The sequence below is a fragment of the Semicossyphus pulcher genome, unplaced genomic scaffold, assembly GCF_022749685.1.
Source record: "Semicossyphus pulcher isolate SPU_LCO1_2020_fin unplaced genomic scaffold, fSemPul1.0.p SCAF_17, whole genome shotgun sequence".
Taxonomy (NCBI): Eukaryota; Metazoa; Chordata; class Actinopteri; order Labriformes; family Labridae; genus Semicossyphus; species Semicossyphus pulcher.
This window is the reverse complement of record NW_027211681.1, coordinates 14,390,376-14,411,394: the sequence shown is the minus strand read 5'-3', so window position 1 is coordinate 14,411,394 and position 21,019 is coordinate 14,390,376. Positions and strand designations below refer to the sequence as shown.

At 42.0% G+C, this 21,019-nt stretch overlaps 1 protein-coding gene across 1 annotated transcript in view; it reads left to right on the top strand.

The window, feature by feature from the left end:
- The window catches only part of LOC138594203 (E3 ubiquitin-protein ligase SMURF2-like), a 57,525-nt gene that overhangs the window by 23,628 nt on the left and 12,878 nt on the right, over nucleotides 1-21,019 (top strand). Inside the window, exons 3-11 of the mRNA XM_069665213.1 lie at nucleotides 989-1,097; nucleotides 7,740-7,873; nucleotides 10,829-10,894; nucleotides 11,527-11,611; nucleotides 11,962-12,045; nucleotides 14,697-14,908; nucleotides 17,336-17,420; nucleotides 19,585-19,743; nucleotides 20,813-20,866. Coding sequence (XP_069521314.1) covers nucleotides 989-1,097; nucleotides 7,740-7,873; nucleotides 10,829-10,894; nucleotides 11,527-11,611; nucleotides 11,962-12,045; nucleotides 14,697-14,908; nucleotides 17,336-17,420; nucleotides 19,585-19,743; nucleotides 20,813-20,866 — 988 coding nt within the window. The remainder of the gene's footprint in view (nucleotides 1-988; nucleotides 1,098-7,739; nucleotides 7,874-10,828; nucleotides 10,895-11,526; nucleotides 11,612-11,961; nucleotides 12,046-14,696; nucleotides 14,909-17,335; nucleotides 17,421-19,584; nucleotides 19,744-20,812; nucleotides 20,867-21,019) is intronic.

Sequence of the window (21,019 nt, the reverse complement as noted above, 5' to 3'; positions counted from 1 at the left end):
TACTTTCCCCTCTCACCTGTCTGACCAGACCAGGTTTAGTGCCTGGTCCAACTGCAGCAATACCACAATTACAGCTCTGGATGACAAATTCTCAGCTGTACTTATGGCCAGGCTGCTGGCTGTACTCCCGCAGCCTGAACACGGCCATGAAAAACAATCAGACAACAGCTCAAACAAATCCCCCTTCTGCAGGTAGGGAATATCAGACAAATAGACTGAGAAACAATAAAGAAAAGATCACAAACAAAGGTGATTCGTGCTTCTTGGGTCCACAGGTGTAGCCCCCTGACTATAACTGAGTAAATGTTTCAGACATCAGAATGTTTCTATTCACTCAATAGAAAGTTTTGTCCACAGTATTTGCTTTCCATCTCGTGAGCTTAACCGTTCGAAAAGTACGACTTAGAAAAAAGTATTTTACCTTCTTTAACCCTCCTGTCATGAAGATGCTTGGAGTGGTTAGCCGCAGCCTCTGTTTGTTACATTGTTCAGAACTAGATCTATCAAAGCTAGAGAAACTGAAAGCATATGCAATAGTGAGGTGTCTAGGATCAATACAAGAAGACACCAGCACAGTGAGACCAGGAAATGTGACCTGGTTTCATGGCCCTGCTTGGCTTTTGTCAAGTGTTTCTGTTAGAGATGGAGTCAAATTATAATGTTTAACTGCATTTAACAGACCGCCTCTAAAAGAGAGAGGGGGCAAATCTGCAGAAATAACTGAAATCAAGCTTCCAAATATAATTATGTAAATTACGTGTGTTGTTTTATGATAAAGACTTAGAACCACAGTTGCCAGCTTTAGCATTAATAAATAGTGAAAACCAGCTTTAAACATGTAACTGCAGTTCTACATAAATGGACTAATTGGCCGTTAAACGAGGCACTACGTCACACATGTATTTTTCCCTCCATGAAAGAGGGATTGGTGACCTCACAGGGGTTGCTGAACAAATCCTTTAACTTGCCTCCTTGTCTACTTTCACAGGGTTGCCGGATCCTTTTGCCAAAGTGGTGGTGGATGGCTCAGGACAATGCCACTCTACAGATACTGTGAGAAACACTCTGGACCCGAAGTGGAACCAGCATTATGATCTGTAAGTCAACAGGAGCAGTGTGACATTAATTCATTCGTCCATTCATCAAGGAACAAATGAGACAAGCGTGTGTGGTTTTGTGTATGAGGTCACACACACCCCTGAATGTGAACCGGTAGAGAAAGCATTGTTTCACATAAATGCAGCACGCTGGTTTCTCTCTCTTGTATGTTTCTGTGTGGAAATGCTATGACGATTGTTTCAGGAATGTAGGTTGAATAGCTGCTGCGCTCTGTGCAGAAACACCCGTCTTTAAAGCTTTTCAGGACAAAACATCTTGTAGAGTTGGATTTTTGAAATTCCATATATCAGACCTCAACAAGACATATGCTAGGAGTTTTTTTTGCTCTGCGTAGTCCAACACATGTTTAAGGGACAGTTCGGATTTTTTGAAGTGGGGTTGTATGAGGTTCTTATAAATAGTAAGGGTAGTACGTACAGTCGGTATCAGCACAGTAGGTGCAGACGTGGAGTTGTCTCAGCGTTGCGTGTGGAGTGTTGATGTTTACATTCAGCAGAGCTAGCCACCGCTATCTAACGCCATTATCCCTCAACAGAACACGGTGTTATCTGTAAGGTACAGTAGGACACTCTTTGTTTAATCAGTCCAGAAAAAAACAAACACCAGCAGTGATATCTTTAGAAAAGTGAAGCTTTATGTCAGTGTGTGGCTAACCGCTGCACTTTCTGACACAAACAGCTGACATACACACTTTATGACATGCGTAGAAAAACAATATCCTCTAGTCCCCACTGTGAACAGCACTTTGTCCTTATCCCTAGTATTGTATTTTATTTTATCTGTTGTCTCTTCTACAAACCTAAACAGCAGATTCGATACCATGCGCTGCATGCGTAGGTGCACAGGGCTGCTGTGCAGAGTAAGGCATAGTGCCGAGGGAAAGAGCTGTCTGACGTAAATGTAAAAAAATCTCAAATACAGCATACACTTAAACTGAGATGTTTGTTTATATGTGAGTCTCTTTTAAGTGGCTAAAGTATGTGGTAATCCTGACCCTGTCTGCAGCGGTGCATAGCTTAACTTCTGTGTAGGAACTCTGACTGGCTTCTCCTAACAGGGGCCGTGCTGACTGTTACCTACTGTGCAGAAATGGTAAATGGTGCTATAGCGCTTTTCTAGTCTTTTCGACCACTCAAAGCTGCTTTTACACTACATGTCACATTGACCCACACACCCATTCACACACACACATTCATACACTGATGGCAGAGGTACCTAAAGTGCCCAACTGTCAATCAGCCATCACATTCATACCCGTTGGCTATGCCACCAGGAGCAATTCGGGGTTCAGTGTCTTGCCCAAGGACACCTGAACATGTAGACTGAGGGAATCACAGCCACAGCCACCCCACGTAGTACACTTACTATTTAGAAGTACCTTATACAACCCCACTCCAAAAAACCCGAACTATCCCTTTAAGACCCCTTCGTTATCTCTAAGATTCTTTTCCTTGAAACATTTTTTGTTTTTATCGATGCAGCTCCCCTTACACTTTTTGCCAGTAGTACTTAATCCATCAATGGTTAAGTATTTGAGAAGGGATCAGGGGACTAAAATGGCATAATTGCGTTTGGAATTGCTGAAAAGTTAGAAAGACGTTGTCATTTTAATGTCCACTGGCCTCAGAAGAAGCTACGCACTACAAAAAGGCTGAAAACTGGATGACCACAGGTGCCCCCAAGAAACTCTGTACTCGAGCTGTGGCAGGAGGAGGGTTTTCACTGAGGCTGTGAGCTGCGAATGTTCCCTGTACTGTGTCGACAGGCCGTTTATAAGAAGCAATCACCCCAAAGGACCCACTGGCAGCGAAAGCTTACGTAGTGGTGAGAGACGGAGGGAAACAGTGGTGATAGGAGAAGGGATTGTAGAAAAGGAAGCCAGTCTCTCAAAAGAGTTGGAAATTTGTAGAGAGAAAGAGAGAGCCACGAAGGGCACAGCAGGTGAAAGGGTGAGCTAATAAATTACTAAGAAACAGGGTTAATAGTTATAAGGGGAAAATATGTCTTGAAATACGGCCAATCTAAACAGAAAATTATGATTAACTGCAACTTTTTATCTCAAATTATTGAATTTGACTTTATTTGTTTAATTATGTGTGTCCATGTGCATGTGGCTGTAAAGTTCACACACCTGATTCACAATGCTTCTCGCGCCCTGTCAACATCCACCTCAGCTCCCCTCCTTCTTTTACATAATTCTTTGCCCCCATCTCGATCCCCACCCTCAGAGGAGTGTGTTTCCCGCCAGCGACCCCTGGCCCCTTCCTCTGGTTCAGGAAATGGCTAACATGCCACAGAAAGCAGATGGGAGTGTGGGCTTGGTGGGTTGCCAGCTCGCCACACCTCCATCTCCAGCCTCCAGCTTTAGGAGGTGGGGTCTTTTCCCACATGTCACTAATCCTGCCAGGGGCTTTATGCCTTACACTGCATATAGTAAAATTCTGCAAAAGTATAAAGATTTATTTTCTAACTATAGTTGTTTCTCTATAATTCATATAAGTGTCCTTAGGTCGCATGGGCCCCGCTGAAAGTTCATGAACTCACAGTAGTATGTAGGTTTGGTTTTTGGCAGGGTCCCTCCTCGCGCTCGGCCTCCAGTTTCCAGCCCTTTCAGTCTAACTGTTCACATTGCTTTGGTTAGAGGGTCAGATTGGCTGTCTGCTCCCCCTGTTTTTACTCAAGATTAAATACTGCACATACCCTACTGTGCATACCATGTCCCTTCATGACAGCCTGCTTGGGTTTCCTTACCGATCCTCACGCATGTCGATTTGTTTTTTCCCCTGTGATAAAATGTTAAGTAATATGCAGTAGTCAGAAAGCTGACAACCTACATATCACAAGCCTTCTAGTTCTGTATGACATTCACATGCTGTATGAATAAAAGTCTTTCATACCTACATGCACTGAATTGGTGCATTAAGAGAGAATGCTTCATGAAAGAAACTGTATTCTGTGCTTGGATACAGAGATGGGTTTGGTTGTATATTACGTTTTTTGTCTTCGTCATTCTTGGACTTTAATCTTTCTTTATACTTAAAGTTTTAATCTCGAAGATCTCAGTTTCGTTCTCTTTGGCGGCACCTATGGCAATAAACGGTAATTGCAGGAGCACACTTCCCAGATATCCAGACAGTGTTGCATGTGTGACTCTTGATTTTCCTCGCTGACGGTCGCTTTCCTTTTCAGACTGTTTGCCTTCATCTGAGCGTCGAATTCGTTTCTTTTTCTTTGGATTTTAACTTATTTTTGAAGTTGTATCTGTAGTCATCGATATTTTCTTTGTTTGTTCAGCCACAGTAGTTTAATGTTTACTCGCAACACTTGCAGAGACCGGAAAAGCAGCTGCTTAGCTTCCACTGCACTAGCAACCACTGCTGGCTGATGGAAAACGCGTCACTAACTGGGCGCTGCTTGTGATTTTTTTCAGTGAAAGTCGCACCGGACACCCAGTCTGTAATACTGCAAATGCAAAGGCTTTCATCAGTGGGCCTTAGGCTCAATTACCATTGTGTTACCTCATTCTGTGATAGATAGGGATTTAAAAGACATTTATTTAAATGAAAATCTTCAAGATTATCACTTTAAAATGTTCCTATTAGCTTCTACAAATTGGTCTTCCAGGGGTCCTTCCATAACAGCCACCTTCGAGATGCACTGATGGAAGACACATTACACCCAGAACCTCGTGTACTTTGGTAAATTAAATCACTTTAGTAGTGATTTTATTGCATAACTATTCAGAATTTCCTTTCATGGAAGAGGGGAACAGTTAATGGAAGTGCATGTCTAAAAGTGGAAGAAGGGAAATGAAATGGGGCGGTTCATTCAGTGTAACAGCAAGGTAACTAAGTTTAGAGGGAACAGAGGGAGAATGCTTTGGCATCGACTTGGTTCACATAAATCACATCCATATATTTTACACAGATGAGTCAGAGATGTAAAATCGACACGCTAATTTATTTTTGTCTTTATAGAGGTTTACAACAGAAGGCTGTCCAACATTAATATGAACAATATCCAATCTGGAAAGAAGTCTTGTTCTTTCCTGCTGAAATGTTCGTTCACTGGCAAGAAACAAGTTTGGGAAGTCCTACAGGTCTGGATTTAGTACGTCCTGGAAAGCTTATCTGGATTTGACCCAAGAATTTTATTCCCTTTCACTGCTGTTGCCTGTAGGATTAGGGGCGCTTATGCTTATTTTTGTTGTTGCCACAACCACCTAATGAAATGTGTGTGTGTGTGTGTGCCCGTGTGATTTTGTGTGTGTGAGATTGTTAACTGTGTTTTCTCTGCACATACTGTTCTGACCCTGAGTAACATTCACAAAAGGGAGCTCAGAAGAAAAACATGCGTCTGATTGCTTATTATCATCACCATAAATAGGTTAGAAATCTCTTCTAATGTTATCATTAGAATTGATGTATTGAATCTGTCTGTTGTTGTAATGAGTTATCCTTCCTCTCCTCTGCAGTATAGTTATTATTAATACTGACAGATCACTCTCCTTTAAACATTTCAACACATCCCCATCTGTTAAGATTTGATGTTGATAGCAGTGTTGTAATAATCACCTCATTAGCTGCAATGTTGAGCTGGAGGAGGTTTCCAAACACAGTTTTGGCTCAGTTATTGTGAGTGAGGAAATGCGTTTTTGCATTACCTGTTCTCTTATTTTCAGACTCTGAGTCATTGTCTTGTCGTCTATTTTTGTTCTCTTTTTTTTTTGCTCCATGATGGGGCTTTGCACAACACACCTCTGCATCACACTGACCTGTAAATCTCACAACCAAACAGTGTGAAGGGAAAAGCATTAGATTAAATTTAGAGCAGTATGATGTCCTCAGAGGCGATCGGAGTTGCACCACAGGACTCCAAACAAGGGAAGCAAATAGAAACATAAAAGCACAATGCTTAGTTCATCCGTTAATCTAACATAAGAAAAGAAAGTTCTAATCAAGGATGAGCTTAGTGAAATTTGCTCTCATCAAAGCATCAAACAGCGGCATGACTGTGAATAGTTACAAAATCAAGTATAAGTAAAACCATTCAGCTGTTTGCTTTTATTTTTCTTACATCTTCAGGGAAACTTTTTCCAAGTTGTCCCAATTATTGAAATATTCTGTATGATCTCACTGTCGTATCATGTTTGTGATAGAAACCTTTTACAAGATTGAGGGTCGAGCTTACCTCCAGTGTGTTCTGGCCTTTAAGTATTCATGTCTCAGTAATAAGCTTTTAATTAAACTAACCTTGATTGGAGAAGATCGAAACTTTCACTGCTGGAAACAGTGTCTTATGTCACCACTTTGTCATCATATAACATTAATTAAACAACAGTTAGTTCTGACCAAGTTATCTGATTGGTCAAGAGGCATTCCATGAGCGCTGATATAGAGCACAACATCACCGGGACTTTTCACTCTGTGTATCACTCCGCCTCAGCCAGGTGCTCTGAATACTGATAATTAACATTACAGCTGACTGTGTATGTCTACGGTGATAAAGCTGGTACCTCTGTATCTCACACAGCAGACTCTTATTTCACTGGTTGATGATAAATTAAAACAAACACATGATGCAAAACAGCTGCTCTGTGGTAACCTGGAGACACAGAGTGGAGGAGAAGGTTTGTGTTGCTTGGCAACAAAAGTCCAGTTTCAGTTTAGTTGAAGAACCAGTTAAGTTGGTAGAGCAAAAAATAATCTGTTGTTGATTATTAGTTTTTTACTAGTATTTGCTGCTTCAATAACTATAAAAGCAATATCACATGAGAGGGAACGATGTAAGACTGAATATCATCTCGGCTGTGATTCGGTCGTAGGCATGAGGCTGCATATAATCACAGCCATGATGATATTCAGTATAACGTCACTCTCTCTCATGTGATGTTGCTTAAATGTTTAGAATAAAGATGAAAGTTGTAAAGAGACAAACTTCTGCTCCTGCATCCTGATCAGATTGAATTACTGGACCGTTAAAAAGGTCCACAACCCACAGAGGTTGTAATTTGATTTCAGTGCAACCGTTTTCCTAACCTTTAGGTTTTGATGTGTTTAGTAGGGAAACCCCACACCTTGCCAGTCATGCACAGATAATATAGAGCTTGGCATCAGTGCTGGTAGCTGGGCTGTTATTATGTGTGTGTGTGTGTTTATGTGTCGACTGCATTTAAATGTTGAACTCTGCGTGTTTACTGCCGGAGCTGTCTGAGTCTCAGACTGTGGTGGAGCATATCACGGGGACTTCCTCTGTTCTTCAACCACGACTAGACTGGCCTCAGCTGTGCTAAATCTGCAAAAACATGCACACACATACACAGACGTTACTTTAAAATCAGCTAATCTGCCTCATTACAGTCTGAAAGTCTGAACCACAAACACCATGTGCATTGTTCTCTCTGTCGGGGAGAAGAAGCTGGAAGAAATACGAAAGTTTGTTTTTTGTACGGTTACTTTGGTTTGTGTATTTCTTAATGTTTTGAAAAGTCATCTGTAGTAGCTTGTCATTTAAATAACTTTCCATTAATGACACATCGGACCCTTTGCAATTCTATTCTGACAGGATTACAAACATTATCTTATTGACTTGTTTTCTTTGCTTCCTTTTCCCTCTGTCAGATACATCGGAAAGGCAGACTCAATCACCATCAGCGTGTGGAACCACAAGAAGATCCACAAAAAGCAGGGTGCAGGTTTCCTGGGCTGTGTGCGTCTCCTGTCCAACGCCATCAACAGACTCAAAGACACTGGCTGTAAGTACCTGTTTATGTTTGTGTGTGCAGAAATGCAAACTCCCCTAACTGGTGTCTCGTCTCTTCGTGCTCCCTCTTTATGCTTAGTGTGCTCTTTACCGTTAAGTGCCAGTCTCACTTGTTAGTGAAGGGTGATGGGGAGGCTCTGCAGGAGGTGCAAGATAAATATATGAAAACTTAACACGTATGCATACACACACATTCTACACTCAGCATACAAGGTTAGACTGACAAATGTGTGGTGTCCCCAACAACAGACACAGACTTCATGTCAGGGAACCTTTCCTGTCTCTCAGTTTGCCTGCAGCAGTCTGATAGCGAGCTAGCCTGCAGCTACACGTGTAGCTCTTTCAACAATGCTGCTGTCCCATCCCCTTCTCAGATTCTCTCTGCTACTTCTGTGCCTGCCATTCATCGTCATAACATTTATGGGCACAATTCACAAGCAACTCCTTGAAGCAACACTTATCAGAGATATTGCTTGCTGTAGAAATCAGCCACCTGGGACTAAATCAGTAGCCACAATACATTTCACAGCAATGGGACTTTTTGTCAAGGAGAATAGTAGCTTTTATTCTTGGAAGTATCGTCCTGCTAAATACTTATGGTCACTGTTTGGCACAAGATGCAAAAAGAAGAGGGATGTTGCTGTGGTATGATCTTTGATAATCCTTGGTTGACCAGAAAGTTCATCCGAGGTCAGTGTGGGAAATGTTTAGTCTGAGGCTGCTGCCCATATGTTCTGCTCTTTGACTTACTCTCACATGGCCACGTGCTTGTTACCACTCGTTTGTCCTTCAGTCCATCTTCCTGACCTGTCTCAAACTCAGAGAGGGTCCGACATGAACCACAACCACCACAATGACTTTCATCTGTCTCCATTTTATGAATCTGGCCTTGCCTTTATTTCCATTCATCCATTCTACACATGCACACCCCACATCCACTTTAGGAGTTGTTTGTTTGACTGTAATTTACTTTTCTTGGATGCATTTTTAACCAAACTGCAATGTTGAATGCTCTACGCCAACTCCAAACTGTGGAGCCAAATACTTCACATTAGAGTTCAGACTAAGCTCCAGCAACCTTTATGTTTGTTACAAAATGGCACTCTTGGTTCATAAAGTTCACCCCCTAATCTGCCAAAAACCACGACAGCGTCAGTGGTGCCGCAAAAAAGGACCTCGACAGCCTTAGAAGCCTGGTGCTATATATTTACACCACTGAATGCAAGAGGAATTGCCCTTACATTGAATATACCCACAACTTACAGCCAGCATAGGCTCCATATAGGCTCCAGAACAGCCACTTACTGTAGGGCCAAAATGGCAGAAATTATACGGCATCACAGCAACAGGAAGTGGACAGGGGAGACATATTCTGTGACATTATCCCTCTGCCCTTGTCCTGTGTGCGGCAGGCACAGTAACAGTGCCCAGTCTGTGGTCTGACCGAGATGTGCATACACACACACAGACGAACATACAAGTACAAACACACACACTTACTGGAATTTCCTTTGTTCTTAGAAATCATATTCACACACACACACACACGCACACGCACACACACACACACACGCACACGCACACGCACACGCACACGCACACACACACACACACACTTACTTTAATTTCCTTTGTTCTTAGAAATCATATTCACACAAACACACACACACACACACACACTCTTTCACCCCTGCACACACACTCATGCAACCCAAAAAGGGGATCCTGCATGATCATCTAGTTAAGTAGAAGTCTGTCTGGCTCTGCACCGAGTTCTACTTCCTGCAGCATTACAGAAACAAACCTCTGAGTCCTCTGCCCCTTATTTGAACCCACTAACACACAAAACACAGTTACTGAAATCGACTCAACTACATGATTTAAAGGATAAAGGATACTTCTATATGCATGCACAAACACAAAGAGCCAGATGTGCATAAGCTAAATTAACAGATACTAATACACACTACCCTCATTCAGATTGTTCGTAACGAAGAATCGAATGGCACAGTGAGCCTGTGGTTAAAGATCTGTCTCTCTGCTTCTCTCTTCTCTTATTTAAGAGAAAAATCTGCTCACTATTCCAGCCATGTAAGGCTTAGACCATCCCTGTTTAGTCTAGACATGTATCCGGAACAGATGCACACACACACCCACACACATGAACACACACACGCACACACTCTTCTGGAAACAAGCTATAGGACTGTTTAGATCTGCTCGATCCATGCATACAAACAGACACAGCATTTTGTGTGCACATAAAATCATACAGGCAGAGACATGACAAATCCAGTCTGACTGTGGTTTTAGTATTAGCTCCCAGAGAACTGGGGCATCTCTTTATCTTCCCGTCTCACTCTGCCTCTTCTGCATATTCCCCTTCTTTTCTCACTGCACACACACCCTACACTCACCCTCTGCCATGTATGATTAACATTTTATTTTTCATTTGTAAGTAATCCAAATGCCCTGCAGGAGCCATTTTCCCTGCGGACATTTTTTTCGTCAATGGTTACCAATGTATATCACTCCTGTGTTGGTCAGCTGGACTGCTTATGCACAAGTTTCCCTGTGGGATACTGAGCGTGTGTGAGAGAGACACTGCTGCATGTATCTGCGTCTGGATCTTGTTCAGAGTCTTCCTGGGTTGTGTTTCTGTACTGTGTTTGTCTAGCAGTGCTATCCTGTGCTGAACAGACAATGAGTTCTTACTGTCCAGAAACAACATGGCTGCTGGCATCTTTTGTCCAGAATTTGAGATATTTTCTCTCCAGATTAAAATCTTTTCACCCCGAATGGGTGAAGTTGCATCGGAGTTTGTCCTTCAGAGAATAAGATTTAAAAGCACACTTGCACACAGAAGTTATTTTATTAGTTACGTCTGTCTATTCTGGTACTTTGCAGTCGACCTGAATGTTTGTGTCTTGTTTGGTTTTTCCCGCAGATCAGAGACTCGACCTGAATAAGCTTGGTCCCAATGACAATGATACTGTGAGAGGACAAATAGTTGGTAAGGAACACAAACACACACATTTGTATTGTAGTTACCCATAAAAATGATAACATTTCTATTGTTAAGCATATTTCTTATGTCAGTTCAAGTCTGTTAACATATTCGTGAAGCTCTGGTCTTCATCAAGTGTGCAAACATTGAACCAATTAACAAATGGTACGCTGTTGGAACTGTTCCCTTATGGATGACTCTGTTATTCTGCAAATAGCAAATGCATGTCTGGATGTCTCGGTGCATTAAATTATTTAAACACTAGAAAAACACGAATTAACCCAGACTGCACCCTCCGTCTCAATACTCCGACACACTTCATTACCCAACCACTTAACCACAGGCTTGATTTTTTTTTTCTCTTAGCTTTGTTGTAGAAAACCTGAGGTATATAATTGATATATGGTACTTGCAACTAAGTCTTTGATTCTTATCTTTTATTTCAGTTTCATAAACGTCAGAGTAGAAATACAAAAAAGAACCATATGAAGAGGAAATAATGTATAGAAAGAATCAGTGGAACTAGAATCCACATACCATGGGACCTTTTCTACAAAATGATGAATGTATTTGTCAATAATTCATCCACACTGTAGAAGTAAACTGTCATTGATCTGCTGTCTTTGTTTACTGTGCAGTAAGTCTTCAGTCGAGAGATCGCATTGGGACAGGAGGGCCTGTGGTGGACTGCAGTCGCCTGTTCGACAACGACTTACCTGATGGGTCAGTTTTATTGCAGGTTTTACTTTGAAAATGAGCTCTCTATTTTTCCACACAGCACTACATGTGTCTCTAAGAAGTAGCTGTGTGTATCATTATCCTCCCCTATGAGACTATTGTCTGGTTTATAAGGAGAAAAAACTTTTTTTATTGTTTATTCTTTAAAAGAAAGAAATATTTGTTTGTGTTTGAAAAATATATGTATTTTGAGGTTTTATCTGTGTGCCTGTTTGTGATTCTCTTTTTGTGTTGTTTGTAACATCAATGATCACATGTGGACAGTGCTTTTTTATGTGTGTGTTTTAAGTATGATGCTTTTTCTCACCTCTTTGTCTTCATCTGTCTGTAAACAGCTGGGAAGAGAGGAGGACAGCTTCTGGAAGGATACAGTACCTGAACCACATCACACGTACCACACAATGGGAGAGACCTACCAGGTACAACTTCAAATACTGTACAAGATCATTAAAAGTGAGCCATGTTAGTGGGAGCTTTCTCATGTTCACAATCATGTCAAAGCTCATCCCTCTATTGCCACCACATATACAGTAATCTCGGTTTACAGAAGTGTTCTGGTTTCCATTTGTTGTACGCTTGTAGTCCGAGTAATAGCGACCAATCACGTATCAGCAGGCTGCGGCGTATGCAGGAAAAACAGTCCGTGTGGTGATCAAAAGCAGGCTGAACGTAATCCACCGTAATGACATCCTGGCTCCCATCAGCGGCCATCTGATGATGATTCACCTTCTTATTAATCCCTATAAACAGACATCTGCAGCAAGTTCAGCTAACAATTCTTTTTAGATGAAAAATTTCATTTGAGGTAAATTCGCGTGACACTGTGTCACAAAAGCGTTCAGATTTCCCAACTTCCTTGAATGTATCAGAAATGGTTGATCTGACCTCCGTTCAACAAACGAGGACAGACCTGTCAAAGCTTCCTTTTTACTTTTTACTAATCTGCATCATGATGCTGTAAAGGTAAGACCCGTTAATTAAAAGTAAACAATTTATTTTTCAGGTTCATACCGCTAAAGTAAGCCAGAGAGCAGCCTCTGTCTAACTTACTATTTACAGTTAAACTGAGACTCACCAGAAACAGATGAATGGCCGCTCCTCTGATGGATTTAATTACCATAACCATGAAATGAATGAAATGTTTATTTTGCTGATATATTTCTAGGGGCAATATTTGCTTCACTTTGGACACACGGTCACTTCTTAAGTTGCTAACTGGACTGTAAACAATGCAGCACACGGAAAAGAAAGTCTTGACTGGAAGTTGTTTATCGCTAACCGGACATGCCCGACATGTTCACCGTTGTCCCCAGAGGCTATATCGTCTCAAACGATAGCAGATGGGTTCCGAGATTGCATATACGGCAGTCATGCTGATTTAATGCGCAACAAACTTGACCTTTTACCAAAAATTAGAGAGGGGGTACTTAAGTATTTTGACTTTTCACCACTTGACCAGAAAAAAACAAACCTCCACTCAGCCCAACTCACAACACAACAATAACAGTCTGTTGGTAATGAGTCAATTGCTGTCAATTTCCTTAGCCTACCGCCCCGCCACACACAACACATGCACGCACACACTTGCACAAACATAGACACATACAATAAACTAGTCAGCCAGTCGGGCAGCCAGGTTTTACTTGGTGCCTGTTCCTGCAGGAACAACTGTCGCCTTCCTAGTTGGCCCAAATCAGTGGAGCCGTTAGGGGACTAAGCAAACAAGTAGCCCCGCCCGCCCCCACCGCCTCACCCTCTCTGACTACACATCTGTAGTGGCCTGAAGGCTGCAAAGCAGAACAAGGTAGGATGACAGGACAGGGTGAGGGAAGGTTAAGTGGTATGGCATTTAAGACGGCAGAAATGGTGAAGAGCTGAGGGGGAAGATGAGCCAGCAGGGAGGAAGAAATAAGAGTTTATAAGTAGATGAGAGGAAGAATAACAGTTAGAGGAAGAGGTGGAGATCAACAAATCAGGTACTGTTCTTTTTTCTTCTAGTCAGGTGAAGCAAAATACAGTTACAAAATAAATGAGCTGTCTTGCAAAATTGTTGAATTTCTTTTGCAGTGTTCAGTGGATGGCAAATAATCATTGTCTCAATATTATGGCTCATCAGTGAGGACATGTGTACCTTTGTCCATGTGCTGGTCATGAGGTGTACGTGGAGAAAAGTGTCATTAAGTGGAGGAACGATCAGGGGAAGTGGAGTGAGAGGTGGGACTGGAGTGAGGGGGGAGAAAGAGGAAATAGGAGGGAGGAAGAGTGTGTGTGGGGGCAGGAAGCGGGTTGTAGGTTGACAGACAAGCGTCCAAGGTTTAAGATAGCCAAGGCGTCAGTAACTCCGGACAGCCAGACGGCGGTCAGACATGGTAGAGACACGCACACACTCGCACACACAGATACAGTGTTGTCAGTTAGCCAGCCTGTCTCTGTTTGTTTCTGCTTTCCAGATATCTGTTCATGAATGAGTCGTACAGAATCACATTAAAGTTTTGTAAGGACTTTGTGATTGCTTTAATGCAAACCATGATAATCCTTCATACCCCTTTAATCTTAATCATAGCAATACAATACATGTATCATCTTATGTACTGTTGACGTAAGCTGTTTTCTAATAATTCCACTTGTGTGTTATCGAGACATCACAAGAACAAACTTACATCACACAGAAAAGCACCTCTTTGCACTCAAGTAGAGGGAAAAAGTCACATACATTCACTGAAGCTGAGAGCCGACCATTTATCACTCATTTAACACACTATTACATGCGTGTTACACTTCCTAATGAAAACCAACACTTCATTAAGCCACTTCACAGAGCGTTATTATTGCTTAGCCAAAATGCTCTTTAAAATTTGAAGTGTTTATGATTTCCAATATGTTTTAAGAATTATCTGTGTAATATGTTTATATATATATATTAATAAATCATGACTCACCTAAAGAAATGAAAATGGAACAGAATTATTAGACCATGAGGCAACAAAAGTATGTGTTTGATTAAACTCATAAGAACCCTCAGAGAAAACCGTAGACTGTGTATTTATGAACCTGCATATTTTCTTCCCAGGCCGGCCTCTGAGTACTCCAGCCCATCAGGGCGTCCGCTGAGCTGCGTGGTGGACGAGAACACGCCGGTAATGACGCCTGTTAACGGGGCCGAGGCCAGCGGCCCACCGGGCGAGCAGCGCATCCAAGAGAGAAGGGTTCGATCCCAGCGGCATCGTAACTACATGAGTCGAACACACCTGCATACACCGCCGGACCTGCCAGAGGGATATGGTGAGAGACACGGCAACACAAACACACATACACAGTCTCTTCGCAATCGGTTTACCATTTTAAATTCAGTCTAATAGAGCAGGAAAGGTGATATAATCTGCATAAGTTGTCGCACTTTGCCTCTATGTTCAGCATTTTGACCAGAGAGGACACCTTAGTATCAAAAAGAAAAAACAAAACGCATCTCTGCCGTTGTTTAGTGGCAACTTGTTGAAACTTAGCTAGCTTGAAATGTAGTAATTAGTAGTAGTAACGTTAACGTTAGTAGTCAGTAGTGAGTTTGCAAAAATTATGATGACGGTAACAGCTGGCTCGCGCATCGCCATAGTGGTTGCCATAGGTTACGCATAATGATATGCATTGTGTCATCCCGTCCATTAACAAGATTGGCTCCTTAGGTTTGTGACGTCTCAAACCTGACAATCTGAAAACGTGTTGTTCAGCCTGTCCTTGGTACACTGCAGTTTAAAAGCAGACAGGCCCAGCCATGGAGATGACTGCTCATGTTGTCCCTGATATGTCTTGTAGCACATGAGAAACACCACATGGAGATGTTGAAGGTTAAACACTTGATTGTCACTGGAGGGGGTCGTTAATGCTGTCTTTAAAACTCCAAGACTAGAATTGGCCTTTGTTTTGTTAAAGTCAAAATAATGCGAGCTGCCCCTAAACCACTGGAGAGAGAATTATCTGGGTTATGCTGCATTGTGTTACTGCTAGACTATGTTTGTCTTCCCTTTGTTGTTTTTAACACAGACTTTGTTATTGTCTACTTTTAGATAGAAATCGGATGTTTTCAACTGATGCTGGTTACGTTACACAGAACTCAGCCTCGTCACTTGTGTTTTTATTTGTTGGTTCTTGCAAAGAGAAGAAGCATTTTCAGGGTTGTTCCTTGGTCGAAAGGTATCTCCTGCTGATGGTCAAGGTATATGATCAGCAGGTGAATGCTTTTACCTAGCCAGTGTATAAGAAAGATACGTACATTAAAGGCATGCTGAGATGCTCCTTGAGTTTTGCAGCTTGTTTGCAGCCCAGTGTTGATACCTTGAGCACGTTCTCTTTTAATAATGACAATAAAGTTAAAATGCTCTTTATATCCTCTCTCTCGTCTCTTTCTCTTTTTGCTTTCTCCTTGGGCTTAATCACAATTTCTATGCGAGCCGACCCTCCTCTGCCCCTCTTCCTCCTTCCCACAGCACCACATAATGACAACTGCACTCAACACCAGCTGCATTAATATGCTTTGAAAAGTTTTGTCTTGCAGTCCGATGTTCCCACAGTGAAGGGAAGCAGCGAGAGTATTCATAGCTCGAAGTTTAGGTTCTTGTGTATTTGTTCATGTCTGTAAATCTTAAGCTTGCCTCACTCACAGCATGAAAACACATACAAGAAAAATAAAGCAGAAGCCACACGAGGACATTTCCCAACATCATAGCATTTTTTTCTGTGCTTTTCACAGTCGGCCACAGTGTACCCCACAATACCCACAGAGTCTGTAAAACAAATTATTATTTTAAGTGTGGCATTGTATGCCAGCATTTAAGAATGGCACTGCTGGACCTGTGCTTCCTTTCGAAACGTCCTGCTGCGTCCACCGAGGCCGGCCGAGGTCGGACAAAGTGAGTCACTGATGCCCAACGGTTAGCGAGCTTTCCTCCTCGCCTGAACCCTCTGAACCGGGGGCTGGGTGTGGTGAGAGGGAGCGTGAGAGAGACAGAGGGAGAGAGGGAGGGTGTGAGGGGAAAAAAGAGAGATGGAGAGGTGGGTAGGAAATGAGTTGTGCCAGTAGGAAGTCGGGGTGGTGGGTAGTGATGGATTAGCGGGTGAATACACACACACATGAACACCACGCCTGTGCAGCACACACACTTTGTGCCAACATTCGCACACTCACTCTCGACTTATTCATGAGCTGGATTGAACCAGAGACTTTAAAAGCCGATGATTAACTGCTCTCCTCTGATTCCCTTTTGGTGTCCTCGGCTGCCTTATTTGTGTACAGTATTTTATAATAGAGCGTTTGACAGCATTTTCCGTTCCACTTCCTTTTGGTTTTGGAGATTAATAGGAAGGGATGACTTTCGGAGCACATACCAGCCTTCAGAAGGAGGAAAAATAGTCATGGAAGTCTTTGAAAAATACCCCTCACATTTTATTTTCCCTTATCCTCCTGGGATATCCCCATTGGAGGGTGAAGAGGAACTAATTGATTACATTGGCACACACCTTAAGAAACTCTTGTCCCTGCAGTTTGCCTGTCACATTAATTATAAACAGACTTTATGTTCTCCAAAGTACACAAACTTACTATCCATGCGTGTACCCACCAGGACCAGACTCCAGAAAAGCCCCGGCAACAGTTCCAAGTTTGTTTCAGTGCAGGTTTTGACATGTTAATTAAAATCATTTTTCTCTCTGTTTCAGAGCAAAGAACAACTCAGCAGGGCCAGGTCTACTTCCTCCACACGCAGACTGGAGTCAGCACCTGGCACGACCCCCGGGTGCCCAGGTAACTCCCTGTTGTTCATAGTTTCCATGTTTATTGTTCAGATTGTCTCTGTTTGTGCAGCACTTCTATGGTTCTTAGTGCCATTCGACGCTTTTAATGTGAGCTTAATTATCTAAACTGACAGCCTGTGTTGCTAATCCTAATATAAATCCTGACGCTTATTCCCTGAACTGACAGGACCGAACTGGTCTTGACTGGGTTGCACAGACCTAATTTCTCACTTAATTACTCAGTCGTTTTCAAAAACAGTCTTATGAGTCAAATTTCAGTCTCAAGTCAGGGTCAGCCAAAGTATTGACCCCTGAGTCCGATGTGGAACATTGTTGGACAGATGTTAAGCTGAACACACCACAGGCTAGTGGTTCTGCATTCAATCAAACAGCTTCACCAACTCTCAATAGCCCCCTGCTTTATTGTAGGAACAGCTATTGCGTTACATTTTTGGCCGTGTCCTGGCGTAGCTGCTGCTCACAGCTGAAGAGCATGAATTGTACATCCAACACACATCAGTAACCTGTGGGTTTGGTCATTTTGGACGGAGCTGCTAAAATGACCCAGTATGTTGTGATGAGGGCTGAGAGGCATGTGCTTTGTCCCTGAGTGGTGTGTCCTCACTTCACACAAGGACAAAGTACTCACACACACACACACACACACACATGCAAGGACACAAGCACCAGTCCTCCTTAGGCTACAGCCTTGACCCAGATCAGGACTGTGGTTTCTACTGACTGGAGTGTCTGTGTGCAGGAGAGCGCAAGAGACAAGGAATTAGAGGGTTAGGATTAGGTCTGTCAACGCGCTGTTAGTGGAGATGTTAATGCAACATTTATGTACAGTTATAAAGTTCACTGTTAAAAAATATTATTGATTAGGTTTATAGTAGTTGTAGTAAACAATTGCCGACTCATTTCTTCTACTTACCATTGAAAAGCAGCTAACTATAAATCAGGCTGACCAACACTGTAAGATCAACTTGGAGAAGAACCTCTCCTTCATTAAAATCTGAATTTTACAAAGCATAGGTACTCTGATGTACGACGGAGTATTAGGGCCACATTGAGGGAAAACAATTCTTTAGGATTTTCAGAATAAAGTCATAATATTACGAGAATAAAGTCGTAATTTTACGAGAAAAAAAGTCATAACAATTCATAATCTTAGGCTGTATCTTATTTTGAAGGGTAATATCAAAAACCAGCCATACGCCTGTGCTAAAATGACTAAGCTCACGCGTAATTTTCAAATAAAATCACTTTTCAGAGTCCTGATAGTTTTGACAAAGTGGTGCTGAAGTGATTTGTATTTGTGAAACCTGTTCTAATGTATTGATATATAGCTGTTTAGTGTGCTTGCGCATTACTAGGCAGGAGATCTCGCATGTTCTTGCGAGGTACATCTATGCTACCGGGTGTGTTCAATAAATACAGCTCCGACTCAAGTTGTGTTCATCATTTACAAGCATAACTTCACAAGATGTTCACTGTGAAGTTATATGTTCCTCATTTTAGTGCAGGAGGCTGGCTGCTTTTCTCATATTAATAATATTTAGGCTAACAACAGTCTAAAATTACAACTTTATTCTAATAAAATAACAAATTTATTCTCGTAATATGACTTCTTTATTCTCGTAATGTCTATTTTATTCCCTATAATGTACCGTAGAAGTTTTTTTGGGAATCTTTTTATATAATTACTCTTTCTGCTATAAGTTAGCATAAAGATGTCTCTAATATATAGAATTGCATCATAATCCTTTGGTACTCCAGTTAGTAAATGGACTGTTCTTATGTCGTGCTTTTCTTGTCTTCTGACCACTCAAAGCTTTGTTTATAATACATGTCACATTAACCCCTTCACACACTGACGACAACGGCTACTGTGCCAATCTCCAATCAGGAAGTAACTACATTCATACTAACTACATTTGTGGTTCAGTGTCTTGCTCAAGGACACTTTGATATGTAGACTGTAGCAGTCTGGGATCGAACTGCCTACCTTCCTATAGGGAGTTGATTGGAACTCTACCACTGAGCAACAGCCGCCCCAGCTGTAAAAGTATGATTATCAATACTGGTTGGTCAGCTCGCCTTTTTGTTTTATAAAAATGTGTTGCATTAAATGTTTGATCTCGTGTTGTTAATAGGTACTTTGTTTTTCTCAGGGACTTAAGTAATGTGAACTGTGAGGAGCTGGGCCCACTGCCACCGGGCTGGGAGATCAGAAACACAGCCACAGGCCGCGTCTACTTTGTGGACCACAACAATCGAACAACACAGTTCACAGACCCGCGGCTCTCTGCCAACCTGCATCTCGTGCTCAAGTGAGTGTCTCAGTCATTTAACCTTTATTCCTTTTACATAATAGCAGCTTTGTAAATGGACTGCACTTGTATAGTGCTTTTCTAGTCCTGCGACCACTCAAAGCTGATGTCACATTCACCCATTCACACACATTCATGTGTACTATCACAACTGTTAAACTCTCCAAAATAGAAAGAGTCTTACATGTTGATCTGATATGTTGTCAATCTGTATGTTTACTGCTGCTTGTTGGTGTTTAAATCCCCCCTCCCCAAATACTCAGAGTAGTAGTGAAAACAATATTTGCAGTGAAACACCCGCCTACTTAGTATCACTCTGAAGCTATGTCCTCATAAAAATACCAGATGAAAATAAAGACAAATGAGCTGAAGAGAAAATCTGGACACGTTTCTACACACATTAAAAAACATACTGTCCCCTGGTGGTGCTCACGTTCATATTCTGCACATGTGATGCATCTTTCTGTACGTTAAGACTTTAACGCAAGTCCAGTATTTAGACTGGTTTGCTCTGCTGTTGAGTGTCGGCGGTATTGTTAGCAGGTTAGTGTTTTTAAAAGGAGCCCTCACACTCACACTGCCCGTCGTGGAAATGGACCTGATGACTCCTGTCTGGGAATGCTGGAACAACCTGAGGAGAGGAAAACTGTTTGGAAATCTGTGATACACTTCACAGTCATGAATCCACCAGCGACGAATATGTCTGCTGTAAGATGATCACTAATGACTGTTTTGCCTTCATCCATCTCACCAACTGTTTTTTTTTCTCTCCGCTTCTTGTCATTCCTCTTTCTCTGCGATCTTTTCTTACATGCGTTTGACTTCTCTCCTCCTCTGCTTATTTTCTCTGATTTTGTCCTCATGTTCTTCTTCTGTGATCTCCCTTATTACCTTGTTTCTCTTGTGTCCTCTCACATGTCTACTCTGCGTTGCTCATGTCTAAATTTTCCTTTTTAATCCCGCCCTCTTTTGTTCTTTAATCTTTTTCTCTGTCATTCATATTTTCTTACATTTCCTTTCTCTCCCTCTTTGTCTTTCTCCCCTCTCTTCTCCTTTTTTCCTCCAACAGCCCAAGTCCAAATGGTTCCCGTGTGGCCATGGAAAGCCAAAACACTAACCTCAGGTAACCTATATATACACACACACACACACACACACACACACACACACACATATACACGGACATTTGTGCAGACATGCATACAGATATCAGACTGCACACACACACACATACAAATATCCTACGATAAACACGCATGTGAACAATGCAATGCTT